The 25,055-nt window shown below is 38.4% G+C and overlaps 1 protein-coding gene across 1 annotated transcript; it reads left to right on the top strand.

Moving 5' to 3' along the window:
- The first annotated feature begins 187 nt into the window (after positions 1 to 187).
- On the top strand, positions 188 to 24,026 carry LOC113053830 (poliovirus receptor-like). The gene is made up of 9 exons (XM_026219067.1): positions 188 to 313; positions 5,173 to 5,656; positions 5,891 to 6,196; positions 6,615 to 6,720; positions 7,514 to 7,647; positions 7,952 to 8,039; positions 8,576 to 8,621; positions 10,186 to 10,240; positions 23,393 to 24,026. The coding sequence occupies exons 1-9, from the start codon at positions 188 to 190 to the stop codon at positions 23,431 to 23,433; spliced, it is 1,386 nt and encodes a 461-aa protein (XP_026074852.1). The 3' UTR covers positions 23,434 to 24,026.
- Positions 24,027 to 25,055: the final 1,029 nt, after the last annotated feature.

The following is a 25,055-nucleotide window of genomic DNA, read 5'->3' as shown; positions in this document are numbered from 1 at the left end:
GAGCCGATTTCATGTATGAGTAAAGAAGCATAGTACAAAGTACAAAGGTAAAAATGATCGTACAAATACAATAATTTTCGTACATCTGGCAACACTGTGCAGCATTGCGCAAATCGATCGCTATCTGACTTGAAGCAGTACATGGCGGTTAGAAATTTTGTCCGACTTGAGATGGCGCCGACGCCACATGACTGCCATGTGTGCCATCAAAATACCGCGAGAGCGTTTCGAGAGCAGCTGGCTGACTCAACCTCCACAGTTTCTCCAGAGTGACTGCAGGAGCGCTGATGACGACATTGCTGTTTCAGGATTGGCCAGATTCAGCACATGACAATGATCATGTGTGTTTCGGGTTAGACAAACCTTTTCAGTTCCAATAATGGCAACAAATCTAGAGTTTTTAGAATGGTAAAAGCTTTTTAATGTAGTCGCACTGTTGTACTGAGTCCTGTTTATCATACAACACTGATAAAAACATATATTCCCCACTGTATAAGTATTTAAGTAGTATATGTTTATGTTTAATTTTATTCTTGAAAATATAGCGCTGCTTATATCAAAAATATAAGCAGTTCTTAAAAATAGTTTCTGTTGCTCATGAAAATGTTTCTAAAACGTCTGTGTATTTTACAAATATTGTATTTAATTCACTTCATCTGTGATAAAGTATGCAAACACCACGTGAATGTCACTAACAGGAGGAGAAGATGTCCGGCTTGACATGTCTGTTTTCAACTCTGCCCCCGACTACAAATGGCTACTCTCGCTGATCACCGTCTGTAGCCTTGCTTCAAGTCGAACGCACCCAAAATGGCTTATCTGGTCGCGCGCATACATTTCAGTGAAAGTGAATAGTATCGTGAGAAAATGCAAAATAGAAACAAGGTATATTTACACTACTTGGCCACATATGTTTTTCTTTTTTTCTGGAGCTTATTATGGTTCTACTGTGTTGAGCCTTCCATACCAGAATCTTTTTTGTACACTAATTAATGCCAGTTTGTTGCATTCAGTTTTTTTACTTAATAAAAAAAAAAGTAGTCCACACACTTTAGTTTGGGACAGCCTTCGTCGCGCCACTGTGACGCATTCGCACTTCAAATGCAGACTCCGGAGTCTATACACTTAACTTTGGGACACAGCTATGTGTGCTATTTGGATCCTAACCAAGCGGCAACCTCCTGCTCTCTCTCATGAAGCCAACAAGGAAGTGACTAAAACTGTAATTCATCGACTGGTCGCTTGAGGTTGACTGCAAAAGGTCATTTTGGGGAGTCCCATAGACTCCCCAAAATGCCCCAAAAAAGTTTTACAGCCTGGTTCAAAAAATTATTTTGATCTATATAGATAATTTTTCCCTTCATGACAACTGTGAGGGGGGTGAATTTTGTTTTTAACTCATCCATCTAAAAAATTATATTAAGACTTAAAGTTCTTCATAGTTAAGGGCGTGGCCACTTGAGTGACAGGTGGTATGCCGCTGCTGACACTGCCGTCAAGTTAGGTGGGCGTGGCTTCAGCAACCAGCTCCCACCTTTTTGCCCATTTTCGATTGTCTGGGAGGGTAGTGCGGTGATACTCTGCCAAGATGGTGACGGCCCACTCTGCACACTTTGAGCTTCAAAAACGCTCTTCAGGAGTCTACGGATGACGAACATCTCCCTTTTGCATTCAGCCTCAAGCAGCCGTTTGAAGAATTACAGTTTTAGTCATTTCTTTGTTGGCTTCACGAGAGCGAGCGGGAGGTTGCCGCTCGGCCCTAACACCACTCAGTGTTGCCAACTATTTTTTAGAGAAAGTTGCTAAAGGAGGGTTGATTTGTTGATAAAAGTTGCTTTTTTTAAAAAAGAAATAGGATGAAAAATATAAAACCCCCTTCAGGAGAACATTAAGAAATAAAAGAAGATAGAAGTTAGAAAAAAAAAAGAGGAGAAATAAAACACTAAGTATAAAAGTTGCTAAATGATATTATGCTATTTCGCGATAACGTCATTACAGTCCCTCCAGAAAAACGTGATTATGCGATCGCTTGATTTAATGCATAGTCAGCCAAAGGCCGCATATTTATGCGGGGTCACATTTTTTCAAATACGCCGCTCTTTTGCCGCATAAATTGCCGATTTCAGGAAATAAAGGCTAGCATATGCGGGGCTAGCATGATTTCATAATCCCTGTATTTTCGTTGCAAAAACACACATATATCTTAGCAGAAAGTTGAAAAATATTGCGTTTACTTCACACAAGTAAAGTGCCATTTTCTCCCATTGCCATGGGAACCTTATGAAGTGACGTAATTACGTGATGTGAACATCCTCTGCAAACCCCATGGTGAAACCAGGGTGAAACTTGAAGCGCGCAAATCATTCTTATTTGGCAACAAAAATAAGTGCAAAAGAACGTGCTAAGCAGTTTCCCGATTTGTTACATGACAGTGGAGCCAAATTATATTGCGAGAACTTGCGAAAACTGCGGTTTGATGAAATAGAGAAAAAAGGTGATTACCCCAACACCCCCTTCTAACTAGGCTACTAACACTGTTGTAGTTTCATTCAGAAGTTGATGCAACTTTACATTTGTAAGATTGCACTTTTTTGATACAGAAAAATACCAGAAACTTACAGTTGTAATTATATTAGTAGTATGTAAAATAATTTACGTTGCAGTAAGAGATTGCAACTTAAATATTCTGTGATTTAGTATGCTCGCTTATCATAGGAAGTAATAAGAAATTACTCTTTACATTAAGGTAGTAGCCTTATAAAATAAAATAAAATATCCCGCATATTCCATCTCATTTTTTAAGAAAACTTGCCGCAAAATCAAGGATTTTTGCTAGCAACAATCACAAAAAAAAAGAAACGTTTGGGAGGTTGAATCAAAGAATAGCTTAGTACATATATGATACATAAATGTAGTTTCATTTGTCTGTGTATGAGGTTTTATTTTTTCAATTTTGCACCGTTTTGTCCCACTTCTCAAGAATCTGTGATATGTATATATACATGTATATTAACCCAATACACTGTGATTAGTATCGCAGTTGAGTCTGTTGAGTAGCATATCTAAGTAGTTCACATGACTTCTGTGCTCCTTTTGTCAGCCTGAACATTTTTTGACTAGTATATTAATTAAGCGATTTAGTTATTCACATATTTATATTGATCAGCAAATGTAAACAAAAGTTCAGCTGTACATGCTTGATATGCAATAGCAAACCTTGTTGGTTTTTCCAGAAAATCAAACTTGCTGTATAGCACACACGTTAATGAAATTCATTCATTCTTGCGTATCAAGCAAACATGCTGGAGCCTCCATTCACCATAACTGAAAACTGCATTCAAAATCGAAGCTGTCCATAGCTGTTTCTCAAATTTTTAATAATGCAAAGTACAGACTCACATTTTTGTGGAGATCCGTCTAGGCAGGGTACCTTGAAAGAACGAAGGATTTCAAGAGATGTCAAAGATACCTTTCAAGTGTAAGTTAAACATGAATAATAATTAGATATTGCAATTTGGAAGTAAAACATAAAGTGTTGCACATTTTATTGGTGAAAAGATGAGTGTGTAATTTGTGCAACTGTTTTTTTTAATCACTTAATTAGAAACATTGCATATTAAATTGTAATTAGATGTGTCACCTGTTATAGGGGCTACTAATTTAAAAATTCAAAATGTTGATATAAAGTTATATAACAAAATAAAGCTCTGTAAATACTTGCAATGTTACCGCAACACAAGTGTGTCCCACTGTGTTAGTAAAAAGTTCTATAAATGCTTGTGGTCTTCATGCTTACTTGAACACATGGGCAAAACACAGGAAATACGTAATCTAAGTAGACAAATGGTCAAATGCAAAGACAAGGTGGTGTTTGGAAATGTCTGATACTCAAATTCCAAAAATACTCGTCTTCCAGCCTTTTACCCGGGAAACTGATCAAAGTTACCCATCTTGAAGTTCATCTCAATACTATAATTGCACCACGAAGGGGCAAGGAATAAGGAGCAAGGAGCTTTCAGAGGAGCTATGAGCAAGGATACACAGGATGGTTTGTCCTATTTTCACGAAAATTGGCTCAGATCATCTTCAGACCATGCTGGCTAAAAGTTATGGAATTCAAGATGATTCGTTAAACCGTTCTTGAATGACACTTGAAAAATATGACGAAAAGCTACTTCCTGTCCACCATTTTGATTATTGTTGAAAACCTAGTTTTTCTAACTCCTCCTAGAACGTTAGTCCGATTTTCACCAAATTTGACGTGGATCATCTTCAGACCATGCTGGCAAAAAGTTATGGATTTCGTGTTGGTGGTTCTCATTTAGCGTATCAACGAATTTGCTGGAGGGGTGCCAAAATGCATTTGAGGCTGTATCTCTGCAAAGCTTTGACATATTTGCACCACACTTTATATGTGTCATCGTCACCTTACACTGACCATGCCACATAAATTTGGTAACAGCGCCACCTATTGGTCAAGAGTAAAAAAAAAACATTCATTAACCATGAATAATTACATTTATAAAAATGCTAATAACTTTTTAAAGCATTAGGTTATATCAATGAAAATGGTCTCAAAATATTCCCTGGCTTATTCCGACAACATAGATACCAAATATGCTAGAGTAAGCCGAACTTGCTTTCCGCCATTTTGATTTATATTGAAAACTTACTTTTTCGAACTCCTCATCAACCGTTGGTCCGATTTTCACCAAAATTGAATCAGATGATCTTTAGACTGTGCTGACAAAATGTTATGGATTTCATATTGAAAGACAAAACTATATTTGCATACCACAGCGACGAATTCCAGCCATGATGCCAAAATGTTGTATCTTTGCAATGCTTTAGCATATTGACACCAAACTTTTTGTGTGTTATTGCCAAATCACACAGAACACACTAAAATGATTTGGTTACATCGCCACCTGTTGGTCAAACGTGATAGGTTTGGTGTGATTCTCCATGTTATGCTTAGCTCCTCAATTTGCCGGTGGAGTGCTTGGCCCCGTAATTGCTGCTTGCATCTATATTTATTATTATCATTATACGTCCGTCCTTATTCTCTTTTTCTTGTAGTGAACCATCTCAGCTATACACATTGTCTGCTAAAACACAAATACAAATATAGTTGTAATGTGTAAGTTATATGTGTAGTATTGTAAACTCTAGCCTTTAAGAGTACACATAATTGTACAAATTTATATTACAATCCATTCTCTTTCATTTAATTCTACTCTACCTGTCCTCTACACTTCCAGGTTTTGCAGTTTAGTAAAATGTTTGTTAATTATTGTTTTTATATATATTCCAGATGGAAAGGTTATTGGTCAGGATACAACAGGCATAAATGGAGAAAATGCTACTTTGCTGTGTCATCTGACTGAAACTGATGATGATCTAACTCGTATTATATGGAAGAAAAAGACACGAGAAAACCCTGAGGAAACCCCCTTCTTTGTCATTCGCCCAGGGGGCGAAACTGAACTCAAGAATGGATTAAAAAACAGAGTACAATTTATCGGGAACTTTGCAGAGAAAAATGGGTCTATTCAGCTGCTCAGGATGAGGCTTTTGGATGAAGGGATCTACACATGTACCTTCAGCCTATTCCCTAGTGGGCCATTAGAGACTGACATCAACGTCATCGTTTTTGGTAAGATGGCTTGTTCATGTAATTTTATGGCACAATGCCTGCAGATATCGCTGTGAATTTATTCCTACCTGACTTTCCTCCTAAAGAAATGGTTTGTGCTATGTGAAAACTGTAAAAATTAAATGAGTAAACGATTTAAATTTTGAAAGGGCTGGGCTGGGCTACTTTTCACTATTCACAGTTCACATTTAATGATGCATATCCATTAGCTTTTTTTTCCCATTTTAAATCTAGCTCGTCCTGAGGTTAATATAAGAGGGGAGGCACCTGTTGCTGGATATTTAGAGGTGAAGTTGGCATCATGCTTTGCCTCTAATGCACGGCCTGAAGCAGAAGTGATGTGGAGATTAGGAGATCTGGAAAACTCTCTGAGGACTGAAACTAATCATACAATAAACCCAGATGGGACCGTTACTGTTGTGTCCTACCTACTTGGTGTCCCATTAAAACATTTAAATAAGAAGAACATCCAGTGTTTGGTGAAACACAACAACACCCAAAAAGAGGAACTTGTGCTGGACTACACAATAAACATCCATTGTAAGTACACATGTGGTGTATCAACCGACAGCTTAAATACAAATGACTTTTATGTACCATTCATAAAAAACCAAAACTTCATGTTTCAAGTGCAAGTAACAAAGCCTTGTTTTTTGAATAACTTTTTTGGTTGTGAAGAATGAATATTCAGTTATTACAGCTAATAAAAAAATGGAGATGAAGATAACCATAACCAAAGACATTAGAGAACATGTGTGTGTGTGTGTGTGTGTGTGTGTGTGTGTGTGTGTGTGTGTGTGTGTGTGTGTGTGTGTGTGTGTGTGTGTGCGTGCGTGTGTGTGTGTATATATTTGTGCTGTCTAACCCAAAGTTTCAATAGAAATATGGGTTTAGTTTCACATATAGTAGATAGTGTTTATGGATATATAGTTATTTTTTGCTGCTTGTTTTTATCTAGATCCTCCTGAGTCAGTGATTATAATTCCTGACAGTCCAAAAAATGCTAAAGAATTCAGGTGTATAGTGGATAGTAATCCAGAACCAACCAGCTACATCTGGACAAGGTAATAAAATAAAAAATATTTTTTGGGCTGTGTATAATGGCTTGTGCTTAATCTAATAGTTGCTCTTGACAGTAAAAAGTAAATTCAGCACTATTTAAATAAGCTGAAAATAAGACAAAAAATTATCAAGCAAGTAATAGATTATTGAAGGCCAGCTATACGAAAATATATATTTCTTAGTGGCAGTTGTTATTCTACAAGCTAATCATTTTAAGTTACTTTTGCATATTTTGTCTAAACTGCCAGGCCCTCAAGTTTCAAGTCTTTACTGCTTATATTGGGAAATATTTCCAAAGTAAACATCTTAAGAGCGAGTGAGTGAGCACTGCACACCTGAATGGAGGTAGATTAACTGCAACATTGGTGTACATACGTCATAGACATCAAGTGAGTCGTATCACAGGGAGAGCAAGTTGTTACATTTTATTTAAAGTTTACAAGGTCAAAAACATAATGCATGGCTGAATCATTCACAATAAGACCAGTAATGTGCATTAAGAAAATAAATAATGTCAGTTTTATTTCATGTCTACTTTCTGTATGTTGTTTTGTCTGCCAAGTGTAAAATGTTGTAGGTTTAGATGCTTAAAGTTTTTAGGTTTCAAAAAGAGACAGATGCATGGATGTTCTGATAAGTTGCTGAGGTGTTGGCCTGTGGTTGCTAGTTGAATTTTTTGAATTGTTATCCAACTTTGTTTTAGTTTTTTAGAGATAGTTTACTACTAACCATCAAGTGTACTGTTATGTACTAGCAGAACATACTCATTGATCTTGCATATTTCTCTATTAACAGAGAGAGTACACACTATTATGGCAAGAAGCTTCCTGTGCCCAAACTGTCCCCTGACATTAATGGCTTGTACATTTGTAATGCTTCAAACCAATATGGAAGTTCATTAGGTTCCCTGTATATCAGTGTTCATACTGGTGAGTCTATTTTTGTTCTTATAGTTCATGGTACATGGTGTTTGATGTTCTTGAAACTATGCTATGAAAAAGTGGTGTGTTTGTGTGTTCCTGTGAACAGAACTGAATTGAAAATCTCACAATTTCACTTGTGTTTAGAGAACTTTTACATTTATTGTTTTGACAGTAAGATATAAGTGTGCATGCAACACTTCAATACAACTGGTAGTAAAATGAACTGGCAAGCAAAAAAAAAAAAAAAGATTAGTAAAATTAGTAGAAGTGTGGACTTCTGCATTTACTTCTCTCCATCCCTCTTTCCTAGAAACCAGCGACGTCTGTTGGGGTCTGTTTGGTTTTTTCATCTGCTGTGCTGTTCTTGTTGTTTTTGGTGTGATATTCAGATACAAGCGGTGAGTTTGAACACTTTATTTGTCTTAGTGTGATTTGAGAGTTGGATATTTTGTATATCAGGTTTAGTTTGTTTTGGGTCATATTTTAATATTGCCCTACAATAATAAAATATGTTTTAAGACTTTAAAACATTTCCCAGTGATGAGCTGTTTGTTTGACACAATTACAAGTGTAGGATTTTGTGTGAAAACTCAGCATTATCTTGGCAAAAATGTTAATTTAGTTTGAATTAGTTTGTATTAATGTAATGGCAATGTAATATAATACACATTATAGTGTTATAAATATACATCCATTTTTAAATGAAAAAAAATTCACAATTTTATTTTTGTGGATACATGTGAGTGAAATTACAGTATTGACTTTAAAAAATGCTTTTTCGGTTTGTTGTTATCATTGTGTCAAAAACAGAATTAACAAAATAAATAAACACTTTTTATGGTTCTTCATTTTGGTTATTGGTCACATTAACATGGAGACTGAAGTAACATGTGGTCAAACTGGTCCTGCTATGTTAAATTTATTTTAATTTTAGGGAATGGATTAGAGTACTACAGTGTTCCAGTGATCAGGGAGTACAGGTGGGTCTTTGTTTTACTACAGCGTTCCAGTAATGAGGGTTTTTGTTGTTGTGGCCTAATGATTAGAGAGTCAAGAACATTTTGGCTTATGCAAATCTTCCCACATAGTGATGTAGATACAGTACAGACCAAAAATTTGGAAACATATCTATTTTTAATGTTTTTGAAAGAAGTTTCTTCTGCTCATCAAGCCTGCATTTATTTGATAAAAAATAAAGAAAAAAACTCTAATATTGTGAAATATTATTACAACTTAAAATAATTGTTTTCTATTTGAATATACTTAAATTAAATAATTTATTCCTGTGATGCAAAGCTGAATTTTAAGCATCATTACTCCAGCCTTCAGTGTCACATGTAACATCCAGTCTATCACATGATTATTTAGAAATCATTCTAATATTCAGATTTATTATGAGTGTTGGAAACAGTTCTGCTGTCTAATATATTTGATGAATAAAAGGTAAAAAATAATTGTTGCATTTATAAAAAATAAAAAAAAAACATTCTAATAATATATTTTCTTTACTATCACTTTTTATCAATTTAACACAGCCTTGCTGAATAAAAGTATTGATTTTATTTAAAAAGAAGAAAGAAAAAAAAAATCACTGACCCCAAATTACTGACCAGTAGTGTATATTGTTATTACAAAATATTAATATTTGAAAAACATAGCTTCTTCTTTTTTTTTTTTTTTTTACTTTTTATTCATCAAAGTATTCAAAAAAGTATCACTTTTTCTGAAAAAATATTAAGCAGCAGAACTGTTTCCAACTTTGATAATGAATCATCATATTAGAATGATTTCTAAAGGATAATTTGATAATGATCCTAAAAATTTAGCTTTGCATCACAGAAATAAATGATAATTTAAAGTATAATAAATTTTAAAACAATTATTTTAAATTATAATAATATATCACAATATTACATTTTGTTTCTGTATTTTTGATCAAATAAATGCAGGCTTGATGAGCAGAAGAAACTTCTTTCAAAAACATTAAAAATAGTAATGTTTCCAAACTTTTGGTCTGTATGTGGAGGCGTGTTAGAACAAGCCGTTTCAGGGGGGCGGGAATGAGGCTTAACTTTTATAAAGAATATCTCTTTGGATTTAAGACTTTAGTCTTTGCAACTTTACAGTTCTTCTTTATGCACACACAGCCTGTAACACACCAAAGAGAGGAACATTTGAAATCACATCATATGAAAACAGTCATTGTTTTTTGTTCATGTTTTTGAAAGGACTGTCTTATGTTCACCGATATGCTAATCGTGGCTAAATTTGATGAAAAATACAGTAAAAACAATAATATTGTGAAGTATTAATACAATTTATAATAACTGTTGTCAGTTTGAATATGTTTAAAATTGAATTCATTCATGTGATATCAAAGCTGAATTTGTAAAATAAATGTGGTTAATGTTGCTTTTGATCAATCTAATGCATCATGGCTGAATATTACTTTCTTTCCAAAATAAAAATCTCATTGACCAAAATTATAGTGTGAATTGTTTGGATTTTATTCATGATTATAATTTGCCTAAACTTTTTCCACAGGGTAGTGGAGAAGAACAAAGACAGGAGGAAGACCCTGGTGATCAGAATGAAAGTGGTAATCCAGTCTCTCCTGTGCAGTTACAAAACACTTTAATTTATGTGGACATGAATCAGAATGAGTTTATAGTCTCAGGCTCATGCTCTATACATTAATCCGCTTAAGATGGCCGCATCATTTTTGTGAATCAACATGTTTTTCTTTAATTTTGATATATAAAAAAAATAAAAATAAAAAATAAATAAATAAAAAGTGTAGGACCTCGGTGAACAGTCACGCAAATAACTACAGAATCGGCTACTTCTGCCAAAGGAATTAGAAAAGCCTACTTGCTCCCATCTGCGATCTGAACACCGTTAATTATTAGCTGAGGAAAAACAATGCTCAAGATTGTCTGGACCCCTTTTCTGTCAAGGAAACAAATGGCTAAAGGACCTTGCGACATTAAAGGGTTAGTTCATCGAAAAATCTAAATGATGTCATTAATAACTCACCCTCATGTCGTTCCAAACCTGTGAGACATCCGTTTATATTCGGGACACAGTTTAAGATATTTTAGATTAAGTCCAAGAGCTCTCAGTCCCTCCATTGAAACTGTGTATGGTATACTGTCCATGTCCAGAAAGGTAAGAAAAACATATTCTAAGTAGTCCATGTGACATCAGAGGGTCAGTTAGAATTTTTTGAAGCATCGAAAATAAATTTTGGCCCAAAAATAGCAAAAACTACGACTTTATTCATCATGGTCTTCTCTTCCGTGTCTGTTTACGAGAGAGTTCAAAACAAAGCAGTTTGTGATATCCGGTTCACGGACTAATCATTCGATATAACCGGATCTTTTTGAACCAGTTCACCAAATCGAACTGAATCATTTTAAACTCCAATATGAATTAATCCACAAATGACTTAAACTGTTAACTTTTTTAATGTGGCTAACACTCCCTCTGAGTTAAAACAAACCAATATCCCGGAGTAATTAATGTACTCAAACAGTACACTGACTGAACTTCTGTGAAGAGAGAACTGAAGATGAAAACCGAGCCGAGGGTCCAAACGTACTGTGAGGGTCTGTTGGGAACGTTTGACCGAGCCCCCTGTTAGAGAGATCTTCAACTCCCGAGGGAGTCTGGAGATATTGAGTCCGAGTGGACCATTTTCTCCACCTCCATTGTCGCTGCGGCTGCTCAGAGCTGTGGCCGTAAGGTCTCCGGTGCCTGTCGAGGGGGCAATCCCCAAACCCGGTGGTGGACACTGGAAGTAAGGGATGCCGTCAAGCTGAAGAAGGAGTCCTATCGGGTCTGGATGGCTTGTGGGACTCCGGAGGCAGCTGACAGGTACCGGCAGGCCAAGCGGACTGCAGCCCGGGTAGTCGTGGAGGCAAAAAATCGGGCCTGGGAGGAGTTCGGTGAGGCCATGGACTATCGGTTGGCCTCGAAGAGATTCTGGTAAACTGTTCAATGCCTCAGGAGGGGGAAACATTGCCCTACCAACACTGTTTACAGTATAGATGGGCACCTGTTGACCTCAACTGGGGATATCGTCAGGCGGTGGAAGGAATACTTTGAGGATCTACTCAATCCCACCGACTTGTGTTCCGTTGAGGAAGCAGTGGCTTGGGACTCGGAGGAGGACTCGTCCATCACCCGGGCTGAAGTCATCGAGGTAGTTAAAAAGCTCCTCGGTGGCAAGGCACTGGGGGTGGATAAGATCCGCCCTGAGTACCTCAAGTCTCTGGATGTTGTGGGGCTGTCTTGGCGGTTGGGGACCGGAGAGTGTGTTCCAACTATAGGGATAGAAAGTCTATGCCGGGGTACTGGAGAGGAGAATTCGGCCGATAGTGAAACCTCAGATTCAGGAGGAACAGTGTGGTTTTCGTCCCGGTCGTGGAACACTGGACCAGCTTTATACCCTTTCCAGGGTGCTGGAGGGTTCATGGGAGTTTGCCCAACCAGTCCACATGTGTTTTGTGGATTTGAAGAGGGCATTTGACAGTGTTCCTCGCGACATCCTGTGGAGGGTGCTCTGGGAGTATGGGGTCGATGTCCCCCTGCTTAGGGCTGTTCGGTCCCTGTACGACCGGAGCAAGAGCTTGGTTCGCATTGCTGGCAGTAAGTCAGACCTGTTCCTGGTGCATGTTGGACTCCTGCAGGGCTGCCCTTTGTCAACGGTTCGGTTCTAGGCGCAGCTAAGGGCCGGAGAGTGTCCGGTTTGGGGACCATACGATTTCGTCGCTGCTTTTTGCGGATGATGTTGTCGTGTTGGCCTCCTCAGACCAGGACCTTCAGCGTGCACTGGGATGGTTTGCAGCCGAGTGTGAAGCGACTGGGATGAGAATCAGCACCTCCAAGTCCGAGGCCATGGTTCTCAGTCGGAAAAGGGTGGATTGCCCACTTCAGGTTGGTGGACAGTTCCTGCCTCAAGTGGAGGAATTCAGGCATCTTGGGGTCTTGTTCATGAGTGAGGGAAGGATGGAACGTGAGATTGACAGACAGATCGGTGCAGCTTCTACAGTAATGCGGTCGCTGTACCGGTCTTTCGTGGTGAAGGAGGAGCTGAGCTGTAATGCAAAGCACTCGACTTACCGGTCAATCTACGTTCCTACTCTCACCTATGGTCATGAGTTGTGGGTCATGACCGAAAGGACAAGATCCCGGATACAGGCGGCCGAAATGAGCCTTCTCCGTCGGGTGGCTGGGCGATCCCTTGGAAAAAGGGTGAGAACCTCGGTCACTCGGGAGGAGCTCAGAGTAAAGCCATTGCTCCTCCACATCGAGAGGAGACAGCTGAGGAGGCTCGGGCATCTATTTTGGATGCCTCCTGGACGCCTTCCCAGGGAGGTGTTCCAGGCACGTCTCACAGGCAGGATGCCCCAGGGAAGACCTAGGACACGCTGGAGGGACTATGTCTCCCGGCTGGCCTGGGAATGCCTCGGGGTCCCCCCAGAAGAGCTGGAAGAAGTGGCTAGGGAGAGGGAAGTCTGGGCGTCTCTGCTTAGACTGTTGCCCCTGCGACCCGGCTGATCCCAGATAAGCGGAAGATGATGGATGGATGGAAGTTGTTGTCTTATATAACACCCAGATTTTTGACTGTAGAGGAAGTAACAGTACATCCGTCTAGTTGCAAATTGTAATCTACAAGATTCTGTGTACTGTTTTTTGGTCCAATAATTAATATCTCTGTCTAATCCGAATTTAATGAGAGAAAATTATTGGTCATTCAATCTTTTACATTTTTAACACACTCTGTTAGCTTAGATAATTTAGAAGTTTCATCTGGTCTCGTTGAGATATAAAGCTGAGTATCATCAGCATAACAGTGGAAACTAATCCCGTATTTTCTAATAAAATTACCAAGGGTCAACATACAGTACAGACTAAAAGTTTGGAAACTATTACTATTACTATTACTATTTTTAATGATTTTGAAAGAAGTTTCTTCTTTTCACTAAGCCTGCATTTATTACAGAAAAACAAAATACAAAAATACAAAAATATACAAAAAAAGTGTAATATTGTGAAATATTATTACAACTTAAAAAAATAGTTTTCTATTTGAATATACTTTAAAAAAAAAAACATTCCTGTGATTTAGAAATCATTCTAATATTCTGATTTATTATGAGTGTTGGAAACAGTTCTGCTGTCTAATAAATTTGATTAATAAAAGGTTAAAAAGAACCATGTATTAAAAAAATATTCTAATAATATATAGTCTAATAATATATTTTCTTTACTATCACTTTTTATAAATTTAACACATCCTTGCTGAATAAAAGTATTGATTTTATTAAAAAAAAAGAAAGAAAGAAAAATTACTGACCAGTAGTGTATATTGTTATTACAAAATATTTATATTTTAAAAACATAGCTTCTTTATTTTTATTTTTTACTTTTTATTCATTAAAGTATCCTAAAAAGTATCACATGTTCTGAAAAAATATTAAGGAGCAGAACTGTTTCCAACTTTGATAATGGATCATCATATAAGAATAATTTCTAAAGGATCATGTGATAATGATACTCAAAATTCAGTTTTGCATCACAGAAATAAATGATAATTTAAAGTATAATACATTTAAAAACAATTATTTTAAATTCTAATAATATATCACAATATTACATTTTTTGTCTGTATTTTGATCAAATAAATGCAGGCTTGATGAGCAGAAGAATCTTCTTTCAAAAACATTAAAAATAGTAATGTTTACAAACTTTTGTTCTGTACTCAGGGGCGTAGCAAGCTTTTCAAAAGTGTGGGGGATGGATGTGGCTTGTTATAAACAATAAAAATGATGAACACATTGACAGAGGGGTACAAAATGCAGGGCTCAAAGTTCTCTGGCACTGTGCGGGATTTCCGGCTTGCAGCGTTTGGCTGGGAAAAAAATAATCCTACATTAAAAAAAAGAAAAGAAAAAAAAAATCAGAAAAGGGGAGAAAAAAACGCAATATCAGAAAAGGGGAGAAAAAAACGCAAAATCAGAAAAGGGGAGAAAAAAACGCAAAATCAGAAAAGGAGAGAAAAAAACGCCCATACAAAGCTTTTTCTCTGGTGGTATAAATAATGTAACAATTTACTGTTTTTAAACATTAAAATAATATACACTTTAATTTCATAGTTCTTCAACAGGTATGCAAACAATATCCCAATAATAGCTATTAGCATTAGTCTAAAAAACGAAATATAATACCGAAAACACTCGACATGTCAACAAAACGATTAACAGAACATCTTCCCAAACACATATAAAGCTTATTTAAAAACCTCTAAAGCAACACTCATTCAAAGTACCTGGAAAAGGGAGATGTAAATAACCATAAGTTCCCGCCTCCTCAGCACGAGCTGACCGATAACACCCCAAGAGAGGCGGGACTTAAGGGACTTTTTAATGTAGACATCACTATTTGGGGAACTGACAAAGTCTTAATAGATTGTAAAGCACAAGTACTTTTATCATTTAAGCTTGTGGAACAAAAATCGTCATAATAGAGAATTGTCTTACTAGTCATATGTTGTCAGAGAGCAGCTCCGCTCCGACTCTGGTGGGGTGCAGGCCATCAGCGCGAAACAGCCTAGGTCGCTCCCAGAAAAGATTCCAATTATTAACAAATAGCAATTTCTGTTCTTTACAACATGACAACAACCATTCATTTAAAGCAAAAAGTCTACTGAACATTTTGTGTCCTTGTCGATACGTGGGCAGTGGTCCTGAACGATGATCATCGCCACGGGCGTCGTGCTGCGAACCGTCTCGATCAGGCTCTTGAAGTCCCTCTTCAGCGTATCCGTCTGCCGCAGCGTGGTGTCGTTAACGCGGTGGGTTAAGCACGACTGCTCTGGGGCTCTCGTCGGCCTTCAGGATCGCGGGTATCTGTGCAGAAACATCGAGAACACGAGCACCAGGGAAACAATGAGTGTGTGCACTTTACCTTCGGCTAACGTAGCACGGAGGTGTCGGATTATGGAGTCTCCGATGATCACAGCGTCACATCCTGTCTCGCAGAGGGGAGCGAAGCGGTTCCGTGGGGGAGAAGCCGTCACCCGGGTTTTCTTCATCCTCCTCCTTGTTCATACATCTATATTTTGCTTTAGAGCTGATCTTTCCCAGCAGTTTTTTGTTGCTTGAAGAGGGGGGGGGGGGTTGAAATGCTCGTTTTCACTCAGTATCCTGTTAATCTTGAGTACCTATAGAGTAGTACTGCATCCTTCATAACTCCAAAAAGTCTTTAGTTTTATTATATTTATAAGAGAAAGATAGTCTGTACCGATTTTTCCCAGAAAAACACGACCGGCTGGAGGCGTGACGTGTGGGCAGAGCTAAAGAATCACGAGTAGGCTTTTGCGTTGTGAGCGTTTGGAAGCTGTGACATTACCATGAGGAAAAAAACATCCAAAACAAACCATGGCTAACAGTCAGATTCAGCGTATATTTATGATCCAGAATCAGATCCAGAGGCTGAAATTTAACAAGAGCAGCATCAGCAATGACGTATCTATGTGGTATGTACTGAAACTGTAGATATTTGCTTAGCGGTTTTGGAAAATGACTAAGTTCCACTTTATGTCATCTTTTTTTTTTTTTTTAAGCTGTACATGTGGAAAGTGCAGTTTGATGACAACATCGCATGTTATTTACTTGATGTGCTTACGCGCCGATAGCTAAGATATTTGAAGCAGTTTTACTCACCACATGCGGTTCCAATGTTGACTCAATAACCACAACTGTTTTTAGCAATAACACTCTTCACTGCTCAAACACATTCAACTCCATCAGCTCCGTATACAAGACTGAACTGCACTACAAAAAACCCGCGCTAACCCCCAAAATGGTGCTCTTCGCACATGCGCAGAATATAAAACATAACTTAACAATCTCCCCCTTTTTTATCTTTTATGCAAAACTAGTTAACAGAGATTTAGTTTGAATGACTAAACACTGACAAAACATAAGAAAATCATTGTTAGTCTTCAAGTTGGCAAACGCCTGTGCTCAGAGCTTTCAAAAGGCCAAGTGCAGATGCTCCTTTTTTTGTTAAGCAGTTAGCTAGCTGCTCTTTGGTGGCTGACCACAAGATCTGCTGAACAGTTCCAGAGTGTATGAGCTTCTTCATACTGCTGATTTCTAGGCGCAGTCTCTTTTCGGTGACAGATATTGTAGATTTGAGAGCATCGAGAAGGGAATGATTGTCTGTTATACACACAATGGGTAAGTTTTTGCATGAGCAGTCACCAGTGGTAATCTCAGAGTAGAGTGTAGCGAGGAAAACAGCACTGTCCCAGGCCTGGTCCTCTCTCGTCCTTCACGGTCGTCGCTCCAGTTTTATATCCTTCCATCTCCTACGTGGGACTCGATACTGGCGGTGGGGCTCAGGTGTAGCTCATCTCCAATCACTACACCTGGCCTCACTCCTCGTTCCCACGCCTCTCGGCCCCGCCCCACTCGCCACAATCATGTACTATCATTATATCATCCTCATTGTAGTAAGTGCTCAGCTTAAAATGTTCAAATGGAATCGCCTGAACACTGTCCATCTGTCCAAGATCGACTGATCCAGTTGTCCCAGCAATTTCCTCAGGCTCGCTGTATTGCAAATTATACCAGTTCTTGTGCTTTCCAGTTGCCTTTCCTGCTCGGCTGAGGATTTTCCCAGTGTGGGTTTGTCCACTTTGATTGTCTATGTATTTCACCGTTTGGCCAATTTTTAGTCTTAGGCCTTCACAGCTCATGGATGAGTGTGTTTGTGTTATCTGGGATTGATCAAGATTATCTCCTCCTGGCAGCATTGATGTATGAGGTTCACTGTCATCTTCAGCATTAGTAGGTCCATCATTTTCTGGTGTCACTTCCTCATTTTCACTTTCAGTGTCACTGAGATCTGCTGCTGGCGTTACTGTAGGATTTTCATATGTTTTTATTTGTTCTCTTTCTGTCTTCTCCAGTTTTGTTTGAGGGTCATCCACCTTTCTTAGTCTAGACTGATGCACCCTAACATAGGTGCCGCCGTGCCTGACAAATACCACCCCACCATCTTGGCCTATTACCACACCTGGACCTTTCCACTCATTACAATCTACTCGCTTATAATAGACTTTGTCCCCCATTCCATATTTGTCATGAATGGGCCGCAGTTGCTTACGAAGCGCTCTTCTGATTCTCTCTGAGCATTCAGCTTCTGTGAATGCTTTTCTTATTGCATGTAGTGTTGTGATTTGTTTAACTATCCAAGTACTCTTACTTGTCTCCATAGCAGGGGGCTTATCAGTGAGGACTGAGGGTAGATTTGGGTTCTTCCCAAACACCAACTGGTAGGGACTATAACCATGGACATTGTGCAGAGAGTTTTTTGCCATTAATGCCCAATCTAGAGCTGTCTTCCAGTCACAGTTGTTGTCCCTCTTCACTTTCAGCAAATTTCAGTGAGGGTCTGATTGTGCCTTTCTAAAAGGCCATTGCTCCATGGACTGTATGCTGCAGTTGTTTTAACTTCAATGTTAAACTTTTCAGCCATGTCCTTCATTTCATCATTGTTAAATTCACCTCCGTTATCACTAAACAGTCTGCATGGAGGACCATGAACACTTATCCAGCAGTGAATAAAGTGCTTCACTATCTCTTTTGGGTTCTTTGTGGTGACAATACTCCCTGTACTGAAGCGTGTGAAGTGGTCAATAGCGTGCAAATACCATACTCCTGGCTCAAGCTCATGTAAGTCCACAGCCACAGTCTCATTATAGGCTGATGCCATAGGCAAACCCACTACAGGCTTATGTTTTGGCTTGCTGTATCTGATACATGTATCACAGTTTTTAACAATGTTCTTGAGGATTGTGTTGCTTTCATCATCATGATTACCTGAGCAGGCCAGTAATTTTTGCAGTCTATCAGCTGAAGCATGTCCAAATTGTCTGTGTAGTTTTAACAGTACTCTCTCCTTTTCATTTGTTGTCATGTTTTCTGTCACAGCAAGAATTTCGTTTTCATTTTGTGTTTTGCTCTCACTTGTCTCCTTTTGACCCAGATGACTGTCATCTCTTAAGTTCACACAATAATGTCCAGAAGATGTAAGTTCAAGCTTAACAGGTTGTTTAAACATGGTTGCTTTGTCATTTGCAATGTCCAGAACTGCACTTGCTCTTTTCAATGAAGCCTTGCTTAAGAGCATTGGTATATCTGCAGGAACAACTTCTGTCTCTATTTTGCACTTGGTATGTCCTATTTTAACTGGAATGGTGACTTTCCTTGTGGAGTGAATAACTTTGCCATCACCAAATCTGAAAGGTCTTGAACTTGTTTGTCATCTATTTTCAGTAACTCACTCTGTGGCAGCCCACTTGTATAATCATTAGAGTTGTTCCGATTCCGATACTAGTATCGGAAATATCTCCGATACCACAATAAATTCTGGCATCGGCATCGGCGAGTACATGAACCCATATACCGATCCGATACCATTTTCTTAAAAAAGACCTAGTTATGACCGCAAGCTTTGCCTAACCGCTGCACGGTTCTTCTTCGCTGCTCAAAATGCATTGAAAACACAGGAAGTTGTGCTGTGTTGCCACAAGCAACCCCTGTTTAGAGCAGCGAAGAAGAAATGAAAACGCGTTAGCAGCCCTTATCTATATATGACTGGATCACTCATCACATTCTAAACTGCCAAAAGACAGTGAAGCCGCTACTATATTATAGATCAGTGGTTAGCAGTATGTCTCTGTAGTACCGGTAGTTACAGACTCTCGAGTATATTCAGTACCGGCAACTGCGTTCAGTTGCTTCCGTGTAAGTCAAAACGCAGGGCTCCAGACAGTAGCCGAATATATACTAGTGTCTGTGAATATTAAACTGCAAAATACTATTTAAATATTACTCCCGCAAAATCTACATCTCTGTGGGTGACTGGCACAGATGCGCGAGAGCTCGCTGTTTTGTAGTCTCTGCTGTGTGTCATGAGGACACGAACGCATAAACCGTCACTTCATGAGAATTTACCGTTTCATTTGAGAATACTGTCATATCATAAACACAGACACTCAAAGATCTTCATGGCAGCCCATTAAAATAAATGTTTGGTTTACATGAGTAAATTGACAATATATAAAGCTACTGTTGTAGCCTACAGTAATAATAATACATCTCTATAATAATAATAATTATGCCTAGATGGTTGCTTGTTTTTTACTTGTTTTTTACTTGTTAGAGATTATCTGATTAATAGATCTTTTTTTATATTCCTAGACTTATTTGTTGCAGTTTTTTTATACAGTTATATTGTAAAACTTAAATACCTTTTTTAGTTTGCGGTGTTAGATTTTTGGCTGCATTTGAAGTTCTTTTTTGCATAAGAAAATAAATAATACTGTCAAATTCATGTTAGATAATAAAAATACTGTAATAAATACAGTAGTTCACCATGTATTTGTTCATGTTTTATTGAGGGATCTGTCTGAAGCACACCATAAAAAAATTCTAGCAATTTGCACAGGGCTAGTAATATATACAGCTGTATATACAGATATACACCCAGGTATCGGATCAGTACTCGGTATCGGCCGATACCCTGAGCCCAGGTATCGGAATCGGTATCGGGAAGAGAAAAAGGGTATCGGAACATCTCTAATAATCATCCAGCCATTTTTCTCCACACACTATTCTTGTACAAGCTGTGTCAATCACAGCTGATCCTAAAGCCTCCACAATGAAGATTTCTGTGTTAGACAAGGATTCATTTGAAAACAAAGTGATGTTGCATTCTTCAACATTATCTTTAAGTCCTTCATCTTTTGTCAATCTTACATGTTCTTTTTTGTTTGGACAGTCCTTTGCCCAGTGATAAGTGCTTTGGCAAATTGCACATTTTGTTCTTCTCCCATATTTATCAATGGGGTCTGTGCCTTGAGCCACGGTTTGGGGTTGTTGTGTGGTGTTTGACTTATTTCCCCGTTTACCTGAGTATCTCGTGTAATAGGCAGTGTCACTATCTGCGCTCTGCAATGCACTGTTGCCCTCTCGTGGTGAAGCAACGTTATCTCCAAAAATTCTTTTCAAGGCTGATTTCATATCAACGAAAGAAACGCTGGGGCAAGCTGTAAGCGCTAACTGTTTATCTTTAACGGTAAGTCCGGCAGTATCTAGTAGCTTGAAGGCTAGTACGGCATCTGGGAGCTCCATTTTGAACTTACGTAGCCTGTTGTATCGATGTTCGAACTCGACGATGTATTCCACCATAGAAACGCTGCTTTCTCTTGTGATCCGGACGAACTCCGTGTCCGCCTCATATTGTCTAACTTTTTCTTCTTTTAAAAACACAGAGTCCAATTTCGCTATAAGTGTCTGCATTCCAGTGTCTGCATTTAAATCCTCAGCGGAAATTTCCAGTGCACTCTCCCTTGCTCTGCCCGTTAGTGACAGGGTAACTGCCAAAGCTTGTTTCTTTTTGTCCAAGTCGGTGACACGTCTCCAAATTTCAACCTCATTTTTCCAAATTTCGTACGCCGTCTTCTCGTCAAACGGCGGGGGATTTTTGTAATTTCCAGCAGCAGCCATCCTCTGCTACCAATGTTGACTCAATAACCACAACTGTTTTTAGCAATAACACTCTTTACTGCTCAAACACATTCAACTCCATCAGCTCCGTATACAAGACTGAACTGCACTACAAAAAACCTGCGCTAACCCCCTAAAAGGTGCTCTTCGCACATGCGCAGAATATAAAACATAAATTAACACCAACACACGATCGTGACCCTTTTTCGTTGGGACTGCATTATCCTTAAGAAATAAACGATGTGCAAATCCGGCGTCAAACTGTGCCTTGTTTGATAAAACAAGCATCTTCGAAATGCAGGGAACAAACACAAACAGTTGCACAACTCCGTTGATGCTCTGTACAAATAAACTCCATCCACTGGTCCCTTAATGCTGTTTTTTTTTTTTTGGTAATCTGTGCAGGGTTGTCTTGACCTGGCAACCAAAAACACACTTCTTTTGTGACATTTCGCGACGCTCTCGCTCTGATCAGTGAATGTCTGTGCTCTCAGTGCTCTGCTATACGGGAGCGCGCGCTCTTCCGGCAGAAGTGCCCTTAGGACCCATATAAGGAAATTCCGCTCCATCTAATGTCACACAGAGCCATACTCCAAAAAAACTTTCAGAAACTTGTGACAAACCGGAAGAGAAATACTCCTTCAAACGTACAACTTAATTTTTGAAACTTTGTCCATGTTTAGCATAGGAATCCAACTCTTTAACAGTGTAAAAAACTCAGTATGCATGAAATAGCACCCCCCCCCCCCCCCCCTTTAACAAATAAGCATGAAAGCAAAGAAGTGTCTTTGAAGTTGTACTGCACATGGTGCACACAGACTCCCACTTGTCTTGACCGGTAGAGTAAGTGGGGAATTTCTTCTCATAGGTAAATGTACATTTGCTCTTTGGCATGTTGCAGGCAGAAGTGCTCAGATGGATGTCTGCTTGCTTGTTCGAGTGTGCAGTGTGCCCTATTGGACGTGAAAACAGGACTTGTCCTGGGAAAACAGGATGTTTGGTCATCCTAATATAAGATATCCTGCTGTGCCTCTTGTATCAGGAGCAGGGAATGCTGTACATAATGCTTGTCTAAAAGGCTGTTATTTATTGAAAAATCAGCTTTTTAAACAAACTAATATTTTGAAGCTTTTTTTCCTTTTCTGGGGCCTGTAATAGAGGAATTTGGGTCAATACTGCTACTTAAACAATATTTTGCTGAATGTGATTTTGTGCTGGCACCTTGGCTGGTATTGAAGTCATGGATAAAGATGACAATAAAACCGCCAGTAAGTGGAAGCAAATCCCTGTTTTAATAAATTATTTATTGAAGCGTTCAAATAAAATGATACGTGTCAATAAGGAATTGTTTACTGATACTGTTTTTTAAACCAATCTTTGCATAACTATATGAAACATCCAACAATGGTTTGGATTTTTTATTTTTTAAAGATAAAGAAAAATAATAAATAAAAGCATATACATCAACTCAAATACGCTCATCAGATAAGCATCCTATGTGAACTGAACTCCTAAAACATTGGTGTATTTTAGAAACATTGGTGTCTTTGTATATGATATGAACATAGTTTTCTTAAAATAAGTAAAATGCTCATGAAGGGACTCATGTGTTCAGGTACTCATATATTGAGGCGGCAGAGGCTGAAAACACTGCTAGCATCAGAAGGCCTATGTGTAGTAAATTAAACCGTATGTCTGCGCCATTAATGTCCAATTCCGATTTCCAAATTTTTGTTAGTGTGATACCGATTTTTCCGATTCAGATTTTTTTTTCCTAAGAACTATAATTGACAGCATATACAAACAAAAATCTACTTTTCTTCAGTGCAAAGTGTAAAAAAAAAAGTAAATAGTCAGTAATAAAATAAGTACAAATAAAAAAATTGCAAACAACAGTACAAATAAATGCAATACAATAAAGAGAGCTATGAAACTAAATTTTTTTAAGGTTAAAGGGGTCATACGATGCTGATAAAAAGAAAATTATTTTGTGTATTTGGTGTAATGAAACGCATCGATTTTCACAAAGCTCATCACTCTGAAAAGTGAGGTGTGCTCTGATTGGCTGGCTATCTAGTGCGTTGTGATTGTGTGAATGCCTCAAGCGTGTGATGGAAATGTTACGCCTCTTAACATATTGTGATGTCTGTGTCTTCTTTTGGTAGTTTCGCTTTCTCAACGAAACAGTGACACACCGCAGCCTTGAGTGAGCCGTGGTCTAGAATGGCTGGCTTGAATGAGCAGAGACAGGCGGCATGAGAATGGGGCGGCAGGCAGATTCTATGAAGGGTGTACCTCAGGCATTGTGGCAACCAAATGTGACGCCCGCTTCGTCCACGGAAAGAGACGATTTGGCCATCCACAGTGCAAAGTTGATGTATTTCCTCAGTGACCGGCACGGATCAGCTCCAGCCATGAAGAAGCGTATATTGTGCTCTTTTGGAAGGCCAAACAAAGTAGTTTCACTTTCAAAGTGAAACACACAGCATCTATATGACAATGCGGTGGCGGCAACAACAATACTACAACAATAATAAAAGGTATGCCTTCTTTCTCTGTGTGAACATCTGGGTGGTGTTAAGCAATCTTCCCACATAGTAACGTAGACATGTGGGGGTGTGTTAGAACGAGCCATTTCAGGGGGGTGGGAACGATTCTAAACTTTTATATTCAACTTTGGATTTGAGACTGAGTCTTTGCAACTTTACAGATCTTCTTTATGCACCAAGAGCTTGTAAGACTCCAAATAGAGGAAAATTTTAAATCGCATCATATGACCCTTTTAATTATTTTTTATTCAGGTAAGAAATACTACAGAAATAAAATTAATCAAATGTAAAAAATAAAAAAATAAAAAAATGTTTTCATTAAATTTCGGTAGTCTTCATTGTAAAAATTAAATACATATTAATGCTTACAATTAAAGTTATAAAACATATTCAGTCCAAAGTGATTTTCTTTGTCTTTTGTTCTTTGAATAACATAACAGTCAGCAGCAGGAATATTGGACTGCAGTCCCTTTAAGAGTTTATCCACAATATACTGTTACACAACATACACTCTCTTTCTCAACTATTTAATGTTCCAAAACTGAACATGTTTAACTCTGTCTCGCCAAGACAGGCATTTTGACATAATTTTGTATGTATTTGAACATTTTAGTGCAGTTAGCCACTCATTTTGGTATTTGCATCAAGAATGGCAAAGTATGCAGTTGCCATATTCTAGCCCAGTCAGGTGTGCCATTAAAAATTATCCAAATTTATAATGTTATATTTCATAATTATTACTTTAAATCGTTTTTACAAATATTAAACCAATAATAAAAGTGCATAACGCCACTGGATCCTCAAACTGTCAGTGAAACCTGTAACTTCACACCACCTCCATTCAGACTGATGCACCACGCACAGAGACAACGGTAAATAAATAACTGTTGTTTGAATAGTACAGCATATTCTTTACTCAAACACTATCGTTGCATCCGAAATCGCATACTGCGTACTGGGTACTACATTTGAATGTGAACGTACTACTCGACCATTAGAACCATAGACATCATATAGGTAGATGCCCTATTGGCCGCTGAGATTTGCGGCCGCCATCTTGAACCGGTCGTACTCCTAGTTTCGTTGCGTAGCAGGAGTTAAGATGCCAGAGCACTGTGCAGCATTTTCCTGTTCTAATCTGCGGACCATCACAAGTACGGCTCGGGATTACTTTTCACAAGTAAGATTTAACATTACTATCGTACTATTGGTTGTATTTTGTCCTTAAATCCAGAGAATTGAGAAGGAGCAAGGATCTTTTATAGTACTGTACTGAAAT

The sequence above is a fragment of the Carassius auratus genome, chromosome 34, assembly GCF_003368295.1.
Source record: "Carassius auratus strain Wakin chromosome 34, ASM336829v1, whole genome shotgun sequence".
Lineage (NCBI taxonomy): Eukaryota > Metazoa > Chordata > Actinopteri > Cypriniformes > Cyprinidae > Carassius > Carassius auratus.
Note: the sequence above shows the minus strand (reverse complement) of the source record. Positions and strands in the feature narration are given on the sequence as shown.

Coding starts and splice junctions, on each gene's coding strand:
- LOC113053830 (XM_026219067.1), top strand. CDS start 188: ATGACTGCCATGTGTGCCATCAAAATACCGCGAGAGCGTTTCGAGAGC. Junction 6,721..7,513: donor ACCAGCTACATCTGGACAAG/GTAATAAAATAA, acceptor CTCTATTAACAG/AGAGAGTACACACTATTATG. Junction 8,622..10,185: donor CCAGTGATCAGGGAGTACAG/GTGGGTCTTTGT, acceptor CTTTTTCCACAG/GGTAGTGGAGAAGAACAAAG.